Raw genomic sequence first — 18,027 nt, forward strand, 5'->3', positions numbered from 1 at the left:
TGTTTATTCCCCCAGGGAACAGCATGCTTACAAAAGGCTTGTGAAGCACTACTCTAAGTTTCTTGATTCTTCTGTCCACTCGTACCTGTATATCTCCTAGAATCGCATTTTCTGCTATCACTGCCTAACATGGAAAACTGGCAGGAAGGCTTCTGGAAGAAGAAAAAGGAAACATCAAAATTCCTTTATAACTTCTCTTTAATGACTAATAGGGGAATGTTAGAGAAAGCAAGTGAGGAAGAAAGAAATGGAGGGAAAAGCTAAAATAGGAGGAACACAGATAAAGTGATGGGAATATGTTCCAATCTATCTCCTCCTTCCTATTAATTCTCCCTTCATGACTGATCAGAAGAGTTCCAGCTTTTGTTCCACGTCCTCTTCCATGCAGGGGGCTTGCCTAGTTCCTCTCTTTAGCTCCTGGACTAGTTTCTAAAACCCTAACTTCATTTCCTTGCTCAGTCCAACCAGTCACGGTCCAGGCAGCAGGAACCAAGAACTAGGCACTGGTGGGAATTATTACAAGAGACAAGCTGAAGGAACTTGAAGACCCCACTCCCAGTGTTAGACGTGCTGAAGATATGTATCCTGCTGAGATCGGGATTGGAACTCTGGACACATTTTTTTGACAAGAAATTATTTTTTTCTTAATACAATTAGGGTATATCATACTGTTATCAAAATTTTTAGGTATATTATATATACAGCATTTTACAGCCTGGCCTGGTAACTGAAACAACAGGGGTGCTATTAAAAAAATTTAATAACCAGTTAGGATACAGGAACCAAATCAACCAGTGTGCCCTTTCTGTATCTTACAACTGAACACCAGATGGTTTATATTAACCTTCTATGAAAACCCATTACTTCAAATACAAACAAATGATTTACATTTAACTCCAGGGGAACATTAGAAACTCACTGTTAAGCAGGGCCATACAGTTCTAAAAATCGTGCTCAATCTGCCCTATTCTGAGAAGAAAATATATTCTCTTTTCCCTCACTTTCCAGGAATTGCAATATTTTTTTCCAGAGGAAACACCATTATAAGCGACAATAACTTTGAATTGATCTCCAACTTCCCGGCGAGCTCAGAGCCATTGCCAACTTTTACTTAAGTGCTCCCCCATGTTCTGCCAGGCAGAGGAATAAACAAGGAAAAAACTAATGAATGTCAAATCCATTTTGTATATATACTTTAGGATAAAGTTTGCAAGTTTCACTTAAATTGTAACCAAAAGTTCCTCTAATATTCAGTGATAACTAAGTTGAATGAGAATAGAATGAGTTTTACTAGATATTATGAATTTATTCACTTAAAAAATATGGATGAGTTACATAAAGTGTACAGTTAGGATCATTGTATATGCAGAGGTAATACTCTGGGACTATGTTTTCTTAAAATTCACAAAATGATAAACCTAAACTGGTCTTAATAAATGTAGGCTTTGAATAGTGTCCTGAGCTTTAAAAGCATAAATAACCTGTAATGGTATACTTCAAAATAAAAAAAAATGCAGAAGAAATATTTACTATAGCTTTTGTTATTTTAAAAAGCACTTCAGTATGTGACCTGTCCTCGTAATGGTGATAATTATATTGTTCAAGTTAAAGGTATCAGAAGTCAAGATTTTTGTACTGACTGTACAATTTGTAAATCTTAAGAATTTCAGATAAGATACTTTCATTTTTAAGTAAAAGTATTCTGTTAATAACAGAAATGAATTTACCTGTAAAGCAACTCAGAGACTACCCCTTGGTTTTATTCTTCATGGATAGTAATACAGATTAAGAGAATTTAAGTCAATTAAAATTCTTCTTTTGATGATGGTGGTACATGACAAGGGGCAGAAGAAAGACCCCATTTTGTTGTTGGCCTTAGGTTATTCTGATGATTTATTAGAGCAAAAAGAGTAACTACTGAACAATATAGTACATGTCCATTTGGTATAATAAATAGCATAAAATGGGACCAGAGCCTTTTTCTTTAAGATTTTAAAATCTATGTTCCAATTTGTACTTATATAAAACTGATGAATCAATTTATAACCCAGGCAACCAATAATGCCTATAAAATCAACAGAGCTAGTAATCTAGAATAGGTTATTGGCAGTAACAAGATTAAAAGCTGGAAATGTTTGAGTTAAATAAAAGCTTATTATTAAATTTCATTATCAATTCTTTTTATGTAATTAGAAACCTTACTATTGCTATAAAATATAGGACAGTGTGAAAGCAGCAATTATTTGAAACCAAAAAAATACTTTATTTAAAGAGAGATTTTCTTTAGGAAACCTTAAGGACACCCCTCCCCCCCATTTAAGTAATATCTGAGTTTCAGGGCAAAGCTCCCACCATGTTTTTATAAATTGTCTATTATTTAAAAATTGCCCGATTTTTTTTTCCTTCAGAAAGTCTTAATTTCAAAGCAAATTAGTATTCAAGCAGTCAAATCTGCAATACTTTAACAGCTGGAATAATACAACTTTATTTCAGGATCTACTATAAGGAAAAGGTGAATTATTAGAAAACCTCTGCTAACATGTTTAGAGAATAGAGAGGCTCAATAAAAAGTTGAGATATTTTGGCCCCGGCTTGGTGGCTCATTGGATAGAGCGTCGTCCCAGTGCACCAAGGTCACGGGTTCCATCCCGTCAGGGCACATACAAAAAGCCATCAATGAGTGCACAACTAAATGGAACAACTAGGTGAAACAGCAAGTTGATGCTTCTCTTTCTCCGTCTCCCTTCCTTTCTCTTTCTCTCTAAAAATTAAAAATTTAAAAATTTAAAAGTTGTGATTTTTAGAAGCCGCCTGTAGGACCACTAGCACGGTGCAGTAGAGCAGGCTCAGCAGAGCATGTTCAGAGAGGAATGGTGGGAATATAAACCTAAAAGCATGGTCTGGGTCGCTCAGGTAAAGGGAAGGAACCAAGTTTGACCTGGGAAAGCGAGCTGGGAGAAGCATCTCAGCAAATAGTGGCATTTTCGATATACTGACCAGTTCTTTCCTAAGATTTTCTTGAGTTCTATGTCTCCACAATTCCAGTTTATTGTGGTTATTGGGGTGAGTAATAAAATAGAGCAAACCACTAGGTTTACTTCAAAAGATTCTAGGTAACTTTAGATGCAAATTTATAGCATTGTTATTTAAACCTAATTTTTTAAAAAAGATTTTATTTATTCATTTTAGAGATGGGAGAGAGAGAGAGAGAGAGAGAGAGAGAGAGAGAGAGAAAAGAGGGGAGGAGCTGGAAGTATCAACTCCCATATGTGCCCTGTCCAGGCAAGCCCAGGGTTTCGAACCGGCATCCTCAGCATTTCCAGGTTGACTCTTTATCCCCTGCACCACCACTGGTCAGGCTAAACCTAATTTTTTAACATCCCATTGTTTCACCAAACTATCTCCAGCTTTTTAAACAAAGGAGCGCTTAAGAAAAGTATTTCCAAGACTATACTTTCAGGGATCATTTCTATAGTTAGAAAATCATTTCCCATATATCTTAGTTTTCTGGCAGTGTGGAATTTCAAGGGAGCACGTTATCAAACTTCTTTCAAAGTGAATGATCTACACTGTGGTTAAATTTACATAGCATCAGTCTCTGGAGTGAAGAACTGAATTTGGATTCAAGAAATGCTGATTTCTAAGGCATTCATTCTAACTGGCGAAATTACGAAGAAAACATTTTGTGAAAAAATAAATAAAATTTCATTAACTAAAAAATATATATTTTTTCTTAAAATTAAAGAAAATGATTAACATCCTTTAAAGGGTTATCCTAATGTAAAATCCCTCTTTAAATTAGAAAATTTAAAAAAATTTTCTGTTGTAATCTCATTCATTTGATAAAATATTCCAGTCTGAACATTTTAAAACAAGCTCCAAAATTATTCACTGCAAAAATTGTATGTGGAAGAACATATCAGAAATTCTCATCAAATTAAAATTAAATAATAGAGAATTTCATAAAAACTAGATAAATATGGAAGTGTCAAGTCTTTGTTCACCAGCTGCAACTCACACTTTTGAATATTCACTTTAACCAATCACACCCCTTGCCACCACTGGGGTAATGCTAGGAACTATATATAGGTCACTGAACTGACTCTATGTAGCTTAGATCAAATAGGTAAAAGGCCAAATACTAGGAGGAGAGGACAGAGTAGAAGAACACATATTAGAGAACTACCTTTGTGACACATTTCACCCATCTTTAAACTCCCCTTTGCGAATACAGAGCATACTACACCTGACCTCCTGGCCTTCCAACAAGGCATTCACAGCCTGGTATCACTTTGTTTAAGGAGGTCAATTCCAAGCGGAGATAAGCTTCAATAAGTAGGAATTATCTTGGGATATGAAAAAACGTCTAGAGAACCCAGGCTCTCACCTGTAAGTAACCCAGCATTTGTAGCCCCACCCCTTACCTCTACACCTGAGAGCTGTCTTTCTGTCTGTTTATTATGGTATTCTGAAATTTACCTGGTTGGGGATTTCTTATTCTGTCACTTGTAAAACTCATGCTATTCACTTAAAATGACAGAAATATCTGTGTAGCCAAAAAATTAAACCACATTTAAAGAGTTCTATTATGTGTAAGAAAATGCTACAAATCCCACCTGATGATCCAAATATATGGTGTTCCTTTGAAGATGATGCAAAAGAATTTCATTCTAGTAGGCATCAACCAAGAAACAAAGGAATAGAGAAAGAAGGTGCAGAATTCATGAAAAGGTCAATTTTAAAATAAAAAACAGGTAGGTCATCACAACCTATTATATCAGAATACATAGTAACTTTGACACACATGCTCCCCTGTAAATGGTACTGATGACATTAATTATTATAAAATTATACTTAGTTTTGTAAGAAATTAAGTAGACATGCAGACAAGCTGAAATATTAAGTAGAAAAATCCTTCAAATGGCTTTGGCAGATGCAATGGTAGAAGCTTGTCAGGTTAATTCTCTTCTGTAATACAGTACACTTCTTTGGATGGTTTACATATAATTAGAGGCTATTATTAAACCCTTTGAGAAATGTTTACATATGTTCATTCTTTTTAATCAGGAACCAAAAAATATCTTAAAATTAATCTTTGACATTTAATAGGTAGTATTATTAAAGCTATAATCAATTTTCTACTTGTTACTTCACGGAAAATTATAGGACTTTTCAATCTGTTTTACCAGATATGGGAGTCACAGTATTTGATAAATGACAACGCTGTTTTGATATCTATATGCCTACCCTTCCTTACAACCAAAAGTTGGTAGGGCAGCAGGTGGGTGGCAAGCTAAGAGGAAATGCATCCTTTAATAATGTATTTACTGTAATAATGTATAAACAGGTCAGTTCTCAAAGGGTCAATAGGCGATCCCGATGCTGTCGCTGCACCGATGGTATGGGCTCATGCTCAACGCTAATGACACTGACTGAACCAATGAATGAGAGGCTCCTGGTAAGTGACAATGGCAGATGACACAGACAAGCCTCATCATAGCTGACCTTCGGGCTGTGGGCCTCAAGTTTGAGCTGCACAAGCTGCGCTAGCGTGTGCTCCCGGATACTGCTCAGCTCCGCTTGCTGCCGTCTCAGCTTTATGAGCAGCAGCGTGAGCTCCTCCGGCTGAAGGAGTGCAAGTTAAGAATCCAAACAGTGGAAAACACATTAATTGTCTTAAGTGACAGACATTAAACCAAGATTTCATGGCAAGTTTCCTCTTATGGCTGACATCAAACATAGTGCCTAGGCACTATGATGATAGGTCCTACATAAATGCATAGATATCTAGAGAAATAGAAGGAACAGTGTTACTTTAAAAGATACAGCAAAATGACAGTATATTAAGGCATTTTCTCTGAATTCATGAGAGAAATTGAAATGTTAAGTATAAAAAAGCATAATGTAAAAAAAAAAAAATCAAAGATCTGTATTAAGAATTCTTTTAAAATGATGTTTAAAATTGACACCTAAGACTTTTACACCAACAGAACAATACTGGAATGTCCAATACTCTATTTTACAGAAGGTAAATGAAAAGAATTAAATTTATGTAAAATGTGGATGATATCTAAATTTACATCATTAAACTCAGTACCTGGGATCTGTTACTTGCTTCCCAGTTATATTTTTTAAATGCCACTATTAGTGTTTTCATATAATATTTTATATGGCCAAAGGATCAGTCTGGACTTTTTAAGAAAAAATATATATTTAGTACACATAAAAAATTTTCATGGGTACAAAAACCTCCTTCCACATTCTGGGCAAAGAGAACCTTTTGGTTCCTGACTGGTTACTATGATCCCTAAGGAGAAGAGTTTCAAAGGTAGATAAAATTCCGTAACAGGCCAATCTGATATTTTTGGGAGTGGGGTTAGAAATGCAGTACAGTATAAATGTTGGCAGTGATATAAACATAAAAAAGGATTTCTTGTTTGTCTGACCTTTGTTTTGATTAAATATTGCAGCTGGGCCAGAGGGGGGCTCTCTTCACTTAAGGGCTACAGAGTACTCTTAAAACTCCCAGACCAAAAAGCATTCCTGAGATTGATTTATTTTGCCTACACCACAACATTATACTAGTGTTCTGCTTGTTTGCTGTTGCTCTCTTTTTCCACACAATTTTTTTAAAGGAGAAAAATCATTCCAGTTACTGCTAGATTCTTTAAATAAAATTAAGTATACACAGATGAGACAAGTCTTTTATAGTAAATATTCTAAGAATGTGTGTATATGACTTAAAGAAGAAACGTCATAACAAAAAGTACAGCTGCTTTTGAGCTGATGCCAACCACATCTTGTGACCTCATGACTGTGGGTAGTCCATGTCTTGTAGTCAAGGCCCCTTGAAGTCTGGCTAGGTAGGAGGTAGGATGAGGTGAGGGATTTAAATATTCTAAGATCCAGAGTGATATTTGACAGAAATACCAAGAGAAGAAATCTTGGAACTTTGGTTTGTTACTTATGGGGTTAAAAAAATAAAGATATTTTTAAAATGATGAAATATTCCAATAAGTTTGCAAGATGTTTGAATTGTGAGGCAAAATAAAAAGATGCACATTTGACTCCCTCAAAAGAAGGTGGTAAATAAATTTTATCACAAACATCCACTAGAGGGAGCAAAGCAGAAGAGAAAATTTTGTAGTATGATATCTAGCATTATCTTATGATTAATGCCTGTTAGATTTACAATATTTTAAAATTTCAACATTTAAAAAGTTTTAAAATTTAGTCAAGGAATATTTCTTAACCTTAAATAAATAAACTATAAGTAGTTTAAAGCCAGGAAATCTTCCTTAAATCTAAAGCATATAAAATATAAAGTAAAAAATATCTGCAAAATACATGTCCGATGAATCTGTTTTGATAACTGCAGAAAGAGAATTTTAAATAAGAAGCAACTATATAGGTCCTCAAATCACATCCTCATAGAAAGTAAAACTACTAATATTAAAGCACAGTTCCCCTGATAAAAGAATGTCATTAAAGTAAACCAAAGTAATGAAAAGTCATCTTTTCTCTTTAAGTCAAAGACTGTCAGTGTCCCGACAATGTAATTCCTTCTCAGTTTGAACATAACACTGACAATAAAATAATGGTAAGTGTATGTGTACAGTCTCTCTTTCTCTTCATAAATATGTAAATTAGTTTCTATTCCACTCTAAAAGTAGCTAATCTATCTAAAAATCCACAGGACAAACTTCTTAATAATCTGGTAGTTTGACCACACATGGTGGCTTGCTGACTCTGTTCCTCTACTGAACCACTCCAACTTCTGTTTTAAGGATGAGGAAATTAACATCCAATGATGTCAAGAAACCCACCCAGGTTACGCAATAAACCTTGAAAATACAATGCTTATAGTCAGGCAGTCAGACATACAGGAAGAGTTATCCAGTAAGACTGAAATGGCTACATGATTCCAAACTCTTCTGATGAGCATCTCTTCCACAAAAACAGTAAGGGTTTTTTTGGGGGGAGGCATTGCTCTGAAAATTCAAACTTAAAAAGCTATGTCAGATATGTGCTATCATGTGTAGCTCATCAATAAAACATGATATGGTAAGTAAAGACACCATACTCACTGTTTTGCCTTGGAGGCTCTGGGAACTAACAGACTGTAAAGTCAGGCCAGCTGGCATTGACCTCCTGTCAGGCACATAGACATGCTAGGAAAATAAAAGAATAATATTAATTTCTGTGGTCAGTGTCAGTGATAAAAAATCTGAAATTTATATTGAAAAACATGACTTAAAATGGCTACTAGTGCTTATGAAAGTAGATAGATACTGAAACTTTTAGGCTAAAATAGAGCTCCCGACATGTTAACAGAGTAATTCTGCACAGTCTGGCTCGGTGATTTTCAAACTTATTGGTCCTAGGACCCCTTTATATCCTTAAAAAGAAAAGTTAATGACAAAAGAGGTACTGTTTTATAGTTCTCCAAATGTCTTTAACAACTGGCTAGATTTTCATACCTGTTGCTGTTTTCAATCTGTGTGATCATCTCCTTTAATGGAAGTGTGTGAAGATAATACACCCCCCTCTCCTTTATGTATGTGTGAGAACTTTAGTATCAATGAAATTTCACACTGTTACATAACATCCACTAGTCTATTTATTTGCACTTTAAATAAGTCTTCTACTCATTCATAATTTGTAATTTTAAACACTGGACATGTGGAAAATACTGGTTCAGCGAGTTATGCAGATGTTCCCAATGTTGACACGTCTCAGGGTGCAGTATTAGGAACTCCATTTGTTAATACCACGCTGATCTTTCAGCACTGGAAAGCTATCAAGGTCACAGTGGCAGATACACAATTTCCAAAATTCTAATTTTTTGCTTGAAAGCTCAAATGTTGTCATCAGTGACAAATACTGTCAGCTGTTTTCCTTGAAGTGACAGGCTAACATTTCACCTTGAGACGTTCCTGTCAAATACTAAGTCTGAACACCTATAGTTTGTCATTTATTCTTTCAAGTAAACATGGTGTTTCATGAAAAATGCAACTAGTTCAGCTTGCAACTCAAATAATCATGCAAGTGTTTTATTGGGCGACAACCATTTGGTATACAATAGAAATGCTTGCAGTATTTATTATTTCCCATTTCACCATACAGAATATTAAAATGAGAGTTATCCTTTACTATTTCATCAAAGTGTTTAAGTGAAACTGCTCCTTTTTTTTATTTTTACTTTAAGTATGTGGCAGTGAAGCCGACAATGACCTTTAGCATAGTCTGGAGCCCCTCCCTCAATTTAGGCAAAGGTGACAGTACTTTCCCTCACCATTGCTTTAGCACTATTAGAAAATGGTAAAACAATGGAAAAATGACTTATTATTGTTACAAAAATAGTTTTGAGCTTACAGACTCCCTGGAAGGGTCATGGAGAGAGACCCTCGGGAATACCCTATCTCCCAGAGGTCGATGGACCAGACATCACAAACTACTGATCACATCAAGAAAGATAAAATCATTTAAACTGGACAGAGAACCCACATTCATCTCACATTTATTGTTAAAACATGATACACTGTGACCAAGAATATGAAAAACACTAATAAACAGAACACTTTTCAACCATACACTAATAAGTTGTATTCGATCAGATTTCTCTTGAATGTTGTGACTATTTTTTATCAAATCTGATTTGCCTTTGTATGTACAAAGTGACAAAACACTAAACTTTGTGACAGTGAAGTTCAAAGTGAGCTTTTTTTTTTTTTTTTTGGTGATACACACTAAAGCATCCTCCAATCAGAAAACTCCTAGTTGACTTATTAATTCCTAGCTAACTCTTACTTATAAAAAATTCAGGCAAACACTTTATACAATGATATAATGGAAAGATCCAGCCTGTCGCAAGGATAAGAAAAAGTGCATTTTAAAATGGTATAAAGCAAGAAACTCTTTAGAAGTAAAAAGATGACAGGAAGATTCCTTTTCCCTTTAGGTCAGACACAGAGAACCAGCAGCGTGCAGGCTGCCTGAGCAAAACAACTGCTTTAGCATCATGGAAAGCTGACCGGTGCAAACCACTCTGAACTCACTTCTCAAGGTACAGATTTAAACAGGATCTCCATGTCTTAATTTTTGAAAAGTATATGCCAGTAAGCATGATTATGCTAATATTAAACTGGGTATCTAAGGAGATATTTCAAAATGCCCCATGCTCAGCTGGTTAGAAGATGGGGTTGGCACTTGAATCTTAGTGAAGAACAAACAGGATGAGCCGGATAAAAGCTTGCAGGTCTGCCACAGGGCAGGCATAGAATTTGCGAGTGAGGGCAGAGCCAATGAAAGTGCATGTAGTCTTAACCTACAAGGAAAACTGATGAGATATGCTATTCTGCAGAGAATACATAATGTCTCAGCTCAAAAGAACAGTTCCTGTGCTCTTGAGAGACGAAGCATTGGTTTTTATACATGAGATTTTGACACTATAGAATATTCTTCCTTAATTTTTAAAACAAACAAAAAAGGTGCTGCCTGCTTACTCCTATTTTCTTGTCTCACATTTAAAAGAATAGCAAACTTGGCAAAAAGAAAAAAAAAAGAGCATGCATAAATAGTAGCTCAACACAAGAGTGGCAGACATTTTACCTTAGGGTGCTGGGCCCTGTGCCTGCGGTCCACGGTCACATCTCCTCTCTGAATGGGCGAAGACACTTCTGACCTGTAGGTTCGTTGAGGGGAGTACCCTTGATAAGCAGCTATTGATCCATTGGAAGGTGATGTGGGAATTGAGTGCATTGTCTGGTCAGAAATATTAACCATGGTTTTAGGACTGGTCAAAGTGCCGTGACGAGGGAGGGTGCTCTGCTTATTGTAAAACTGACGCTGCTGCCACTCATAGAGCTGCCACATCGTGTCATCCCTCATTGATCTTCGCTTTTCTTCTGCTCCAGGTCCTGCAGTTTTGTCGTGAGTGGACGGGGTTACACTACACAGACTTTCAGGCCTGGTCCTGCTGTTCCTTGGGAGAGTTCTATAACCTTCCGGGTATCGGGACACAATCTGGGCTCTGTGGCTTGGCATATTTCTTGGTAATGTCTGGTAAGAAATTACTCTAAAAAGAATTGAAACGTAAAAATGAGATTCCAGATTCTAAATCAGAGCGCATTTTTTTCTTCTAGTAAGTAAAATATGTTATCTTAGAACTTGTTATTTATTTATTTTTTTCCTGTATTTTTCTAAAGTTGGAAATGGGGAGGCAGTCAGACAGACTCCCGCATACGCCCGACTGGGATCCACCCAGCACGCCCACCAGGGGGCGATGCTCTGCCCATCTGAGACGTCGCTCTGTTGCAACCAGAGCCATTCTAGCGCCTGAGGCAGAGGCCACAGAGCCATCCTCAGCACCAGGGCCAACTCTGCTCCAATGGAGCCTTGGCTGCAGGAGGGGAAGAGAGAGACAGAGAGGAAGGAGAGGGGGAGGGGTGGAGAAGCAGATGGGGCTTCTCCTGTGTGCCCTGGCCGGGAATCTAACACGGGACTCCTGCACGTCAGGCTCTACCTCTGAGCCAACCGGCCAGGGCCAGAACTTGTTTTTTAAAAGATCAAAATACTGCCTGACCAGGCGATGGCGCAGTGGATAGTGTCGGACTAGGATGCGAAGGACCCAGGTTCAAGACCCCGAGGTCACCTGCTTGAGCGCGGGCTCATCTGGTTTGAGCAAAAAACTCACCAGCTTGGACCCAAGGTCGCTGGCTTGAGCAAGGGGTTACTTGGTCTGCTGTAGCCCCATGATCAAGGCACATATGAGAAAGCAATCAGTGAACTAAAGTGCCACAACAAAAAACTGATGATTGATGCTTCTCATCTCTCTCCGTTCCTGTCTGTCTGTCCCTATCTATCCCTCTCTCTGACTCTCTGTCTCTGTAAAATAATAATAATAATAAAAAAATAATCTAAATATTATACCAAGTATAACTTATTAATGAATACCTTTCAATCTTTTAATAACATTTAATTTGATGGATTTAATACATTAAGTAAACAGCATCTATGCCACATACATAAAAGACTTAATTCTGCACAATGTATAGTTTGGTTTAAAGATGAAAGAATGTTTACACTTCTTTTAGAACTAAGAAAATTCATATCTAATCCCAAATCTGTTTTCATACCTAATTTGTTTCTATATAAAAATAAATACATCTCACCAGAAGAATTAAATAGATTTTCTGCTATGGGTGGAATTCTGGAAGTTTCTGAGTTGTGCCCACAGAGCAGGAAGACAGGAAATGAACTACTGCAGGTCTATGTTACTACTCTATTGTTCCATTTCCTTCAGAAAGCATGACCATGGGAATGAGCATGGGAAGAGGTCCATCAGCACATTTGTGGTTTAAAGACAATTTCCCTTTATTACTTTTCTTAACTTGAAAAATAAAAATGACTTAAAGGCTCTAAAGCTCAAAATTTAAAGACAAAATAACGAAACATGATATTTCAGATATAAAACTGCAAATCTCAGGAATTTTACAATGTTTCTGGCATAAAAATTAATATTCCATCTCATAAAAGCTATCACATTTTGGTGGACCTTTCAAAGCAACCTGAAAATTCCTCATGTACATTAATCATCTAAAATAAAATTCTTATCAAATGTTAATTTTTTAGATATTGATATATAATAGTATATTACAAAGCATTCCTAAAATAAAAATAAAATATGATTTCAGTTTATAATAAAAAAGACACTTTGATAAACACTCTTTTGAGTATATAAGAACAGCCTTTGCTAATCTAATCTCATGCAAGTCAGATCCATCATATATAAAATATTTTTTAAAAAGTTAAAAATTCTAAATAAAATAAGAATGTTTTTCCATTATCTGTAGAGGCAGGTATAAGGTATAATTATAATTCAAATTCTAAAAGCCAACAATCTTTTAATAACAAAATCACAATAAAATCTAGACTAAAAAGAATTATTACATTAAATTTACGCTCTAATATCAAATGTAATTCAGCCTGAACAGGCGGTGGCGCCAAGGAGAGAGCGTTGGACTGGGATGCAGAGGACCTATGTTTGAAACCCCCCGGTCACTGGCTTGAGCATGGTACCATAGACATGACCCCATGGTCACTGGTTTGAGCAAGAGGTCACTTTCTCTGCTGGAACCTCCCCTCCCATCCCACCCCTGTCAAGGCACATAGGAGAAAACAATCACTGAACAACTAAGGAGCTGCAATGAAGAACTGATTCTTCTTATCTCTCTCCCTTTTTGTCTGTCTATCCCCATCTATCCCTCTCTCTGACTCTGTCTCTGTCAAAAAAAAAAAAAGTAATTCAATAAATCAAACATGTGGGAGACTTCAAAACACACAAACTCAGGTTTCCTGGCCTCTTTTTTTCAACGTTTAGTTAACATCTTTCCCCTACTTTCTCCTGTATTTTTCTTTTTTTTTTTTTGTATTTTTCTGAAGTGAGAAGAGGGGAGCGGGAGGGGATGGCAGGCAGTCAGACAGACTCCCGCATGCACCCAACCAGGATCCACCCAGCATGCCCACCAGGGGCGATGCTCTGCCCATCTGGGGTGTTGATCTGTTGCGGTTGGAGCCCTTCTAGCTCCTGAGGTGGAGGTCATGGAGCCATCTTCAGTGCCCAGGCCAACTTTGCTCCCATGGAGCTTTGGCTGTGGGAGGGTAAGAGAAAGATAAAGAGAAAGGAGAAGGGTAGGGGTGGAGAAGCAGATGGGTGCTTCTCCTCTGTGCGCTGGCTGGGAATCAAACCTGGGACTTCTACACGCCAGGCTGATGCTCTACCACTGAGCTAACCGGTCAGGGCCCTCCTGTATTTTTCACCATTGAGTATACTATTTTGGAATTACGTGTGTATGATTGCCTAACAATTTGCTGCCTCCTATTGGGTACTAAAATGTCAAAGATGTGAGTGATTACATGGACCAGAAGGGATGCCATGTATAACTTGATGTGTAAATTATTTGATTATACTCCCTAATAATCTGGGAATCTTTGGCTGATAACCTGGATGCCAGAGCTCTCTTTTGACCCAAAAACTTGTTGCTAGAAACAATGCATAAATACTCATGCAATACAGTAAAACAAAGATGTCACTGTGATCAGGTATAATGAAATAGGTGCAACTGGGCTTTGAGGCGGGGGAGTAAACATCCATACTGGAGCAGTAACACTGTTACTATTCTACAAACCAGAGACAAAGGCTCATGTTAAATACACCTTCTTGTAGCTTACAGCACCCATGGAAGGAATAAGACCATAAAAAATTTAACGTTAGGGTGGAAAAAGAGTGAAGTAGGAAATCAGAAGGCCAAGTATTGTTTCTTGCTTTTCTACTATGTAAGGAGACCTTAGTATATTATATCTTCTGGGACTCAAAAAGTGATTTACATATATTTATATAATAAGTATATATAAATGAGAGAGAGTTTGTGTTTGGGACAGGGCGGGGGCAGAGTGGGGGGAGAGGACAGGATAAGAAAAGACCCAGAGATTATACTCCTTTCAATACTGGGGGTCAAGGCAGGAGTCCGGGGGCCAGCCAGGGCTGCCGGGCGGGCCTCTGACGCAGCACCACTTTCCTCAGGCAAACGATTCCCCGACTCTGGGGTTTCAGAAAAAGTAAAACAGTCCTATTTTAAAAGTCTGCCACAAAAAAGGAAAATTATTTATATAAACCTTTTCTATCATAATAATTTAATTAAAAAATAAAGACACCCCCAAACCAGGAAGGGCACAATCTTGAGTCCTTCAAACGCCAACAGAATCTGGCCAACTGAAAAATTTGGGGATTTTTCTCATCTAGAAAATGATTTAATCACCAAGTTATGTTACAGCTCATGTCTTACTCTGTGTTCAAGATATTTACAATTCTTTCAATCTTTTTCCCTAAACTACATTTTCTTCATCAGGCTAATTGTTCTTCAGCTTTTCAATGTCCCCACTCAAAACAGGCTTGCTCACAACCAAACAAGCCCCTCCAGGACAAGAAATGGCAGTGAGGCCAACCATTGATGACGCTGGGGCCGGAGGACCTTATGATCTAATATAACAGTATACAAAGGTCAATTCTTTGTTGATTTCCTTCCATGTATATTTCCCATCTGTTCCCTGCTTGGTCTCCTTCTCTGTTTCCCCATCTTTTCTGTTAACATAAAAGCCAAAAACTGGGAAAAAAAAAAAAGTCCAGAGTTGGCAACCCATGGCTGTCTGCTCAGGAAGCTGGTCAGCCAGGAGAAGTTGATTCCATTTGAGAAATTGTACCCTAGTACTAAAGTAATTTACCACCCTAACATACTTGGTTTATTTGATCATTCATAAATTTAAGAAATACTATCGTGACCTTGATATACAAAAGGCACTGGATTGGACACTAAACTATATCACAGAAGCACAGACTGAAAATATAAATGTTAACTTTATATCAAGTCTGAAAATATGTGGAAGATCATTTATAACTATATAAGGAAGGGGCATACATTGCCAATCCAAAACACACTATGAAAACTGCCTACAAACTAATGTTCAAATTCCAGTTCAGAAAATATAATCACGCCTGACCTGTGGTGGCGCAGTGGATAAAATGTTGACCTGGAACACTGAGGCCACCGGTTCAAAACCTTGGGCTTGCCTGGTCAAGGCATATACGGGAGTTGATGCTTTCTGCTCCTCTCCCCTTTCTCTCTCTCTCTCTCTCTCTCTCATTCTAACTCTCTCTCCTCTCTAAAATGAATAAATTAAAAAAAAATTTTTAAAAAAAGAAAAGAAAATATAGTCACACCGAACACCTTTTCAGTGCTCTGAAGCATTCATGGTATGTGAGCTGCGCCCTGCGGTAGAGATGTATATTGAACCTGAACTGTAAACCCACCATATGAGCAACACAGGCTGTTTTTCTACTAAGCTTGACTAATTAATGACGACAAAGTGTGAAAGACTCTTCTGCCATCTTTGGGACCACTCTGGGGGAATGAAAAAAAAAACCTAAGTCATTTATCAACTAGGTTTATCCCACATACTTGCTAGCATTTTGAGACCTGTTTTTCAAAACCGACAGTCTCCTTCAGTGGTCTTCCCCAAAGAAATTCAAATTAGGGAAAAATGTGATTTACTTTTAAGTGAAAGCTTAAGGAACAAACACTGTAAGTGCCTTCCATCAGGTTCAGCGCTCCATTCACCAGCGCTGCCTGTCAAACCCCATGAAAACCCAGACCCTGTGATTCTGCACACGGAACAATGGCTTAAGGCACCATGCGTCTGAACAGTGCCCGCCACTCACAAAGAAACTTTAAAGCTCTGTTCACAGATTCAGGGACCTACTATTTTCTAATATTATATATTTTCTTTCTACTACCAGACTTCAACAATAAAACCAAGCCTTTCATGAAGTTCTACAAATTACATTATGAACTGCCATTAGGCTTCTTTCCACCAATAAAAATTATTTCATTATAAAACATCACAACTCTCTTTTTCAGTGTAAAGTTTATATTAATAATATAGATGATATATCTCAATGATCCAAATGGGACACCAGCCAGTGAACCCAAAGTTGGGAAAAGCAATACAGAGAAAACCTTAGCTCTAAATAAACTAAGACCAGCTGTCTAACGCTGCAGGTCAGTCTTAAAAAAAAAAAAATAGGTCACAAAGGCCTTTATGTATGTTAATTATACCCGTCAAAGAACGTAAAAAATGCTTGGAAACGAATCTTGACAGTAAACAATTTTAAAACTAGATATTTGTTGAGCGCTTTTAACTACACACTGACAATCATAAGAAAGTATGATTTTACTTGTAGAAGTGATTCTACTACAAAGTGAAATTTAGCCTGACCTGTGGTGGCGCAGTGGATAGAGTGTCGACCTGGAAACACTGAGGTCGCCAGTTGGAAACCCTGGGCTTGCCTGGTCAAGGCACATATGGGAGTTGATGCTTCCTGCTCCTCCTTTCTGACTGTCTATCTCTCTCTCTCTCTCTCTCTAAAATGAATAAATAAAAAATATTTTATTTTTTTTTATTTTTTTTTTTTTTTCCTTTTTCTGAAGCTGGAAACGGGGAGAGACAGTCAGACAGACTCCCGCATGCGCCCGACCGGGATCCACCCGGCACGCCCACCAGGGGCGACGCTCTGCCCACCAGGGGGCGATGCTCTGCCCATCCTGGGTGTCGCCATATTGCGACCAGAGCCACTCTAGCGCCTGAGGCAGAGGCCACAGAGCCATCCCCAGCGCCCGGGCCATCTTTGCTCCAATGGAGCCTTGGCTGCGGGAGGGGAAGAGAGAGACAGAGAGGAAAGCGCGGCAGAGGGGTGGAGAAGCAAATGGGCGCTTCTCCTGTGTGCCCTGGCCGGGAATCGAACCCGGGTCCTCCGCACGCTAGGCCGACGCTCTACCGCTGAGCCAACCGGCCAGGGCCTAAAAAATATTTTAAAAAGTGAAATTTAACTTGCTGGGTACACAGACTCTGCAGACCTTCTGGCTGGGGTTTCTATTATCATTTCCCTGAAAATGATTACTTCGTTACTAGGTACTTCCAAACATCCTTTTCTTCTTTCTTTTTCTCCCCAAAGCTACCTCTGGCTTCCCTTGTGTCTAATCAAATTTTACTTTTGGAATAGCAAATATTTCTCACAGTTCTCCCTTGGGAAAATGAGAAAGTGAGTACTGGGGCTTGGCTGGATAGCTCCGTTGGTTAGAGCATCATCCTGAAGTACAGAGGTTGACGGTTTGATCCCCGGTCAGGGCACATACAGGGACAGATCAATTTCTCTCCCCCCACCTCCGGCTAAAATCAATAAATAAATTAAAAAAAGAAAGTGAGCACCGGGGGTGGAGAAGAACGGGGCAGTGAACAACACTTTGTGGGAGGACATCCTGCAGCCCCGATGGAAATAACAGAAGGCCACGCAGCGTGCCCAGGATTCTGAGCTGTGCTGCTGAGGGAGCCAGTGCCCACCACTGCGGGCGTCGGCATGACAACCATGCAAGTTGGTCGGACTTCCCTATACCTCAGGAGATACACTGTGAC

The 18,027-nt window shown here is 38.1% G+C and overlaps 1 protein-coding gene across 16 annotated transcripts in view; it reads right to left on the bottom strand.

Moving 5' to 3' along the window:
* PLEKHA5 (pleckstrin homology domain containing A5) overlaps positions 1-18,027 on the bottom strand; it is a 277,256-nt gene that overhangs the window by 62,909 nt on the left and 196,320 nt on the right. For 11 of the 16 annotated variants that reach the window (XM_066354959.1, XM_066354940.1, XM_066354968.1 and 8 more), the window contains 4 exons: positions 10,612-11,077; positions 8,088-8,171; positions 5,506-5,625; positions 4,617-4,670 (listed from right to left, as the gene is read on the bottom strand). In XM_066354959.1, the coding sequence (XP_066211056.1) occupies positions 4,617-4,670; positions 5,506-5,625; positions 8,088-8,171; positions 10,612-11,077 (724 nt within the window). The remainder of the gene's footprint in view (positions 1-4,616; positions 4,671-5,505; positions 5,626-8,087; positions 8,172-10,611; positions 11,078-18,027) is intronic. The other 5 variants (XM_066355007.1, XM_066355016.1, XM_066355048.1 and 2 more) reach the window with 2 other exon arrangements.

Source organism: Saccopteryx leptura, chromosome 1, assembly GCF_036850995.1.
Source record: "Saccopteryx leptura isolate mSacLep1 chromosome 1, mSacLep1_pri_phased_curated, whole genome shotgun sequence".
Lineage (NCBI taxonomy): Eukaryota > Metazoa > Chordata > Mammalia > Chiroptera > Emballonuridae > Saccopteryx > Saccopteryx leptura.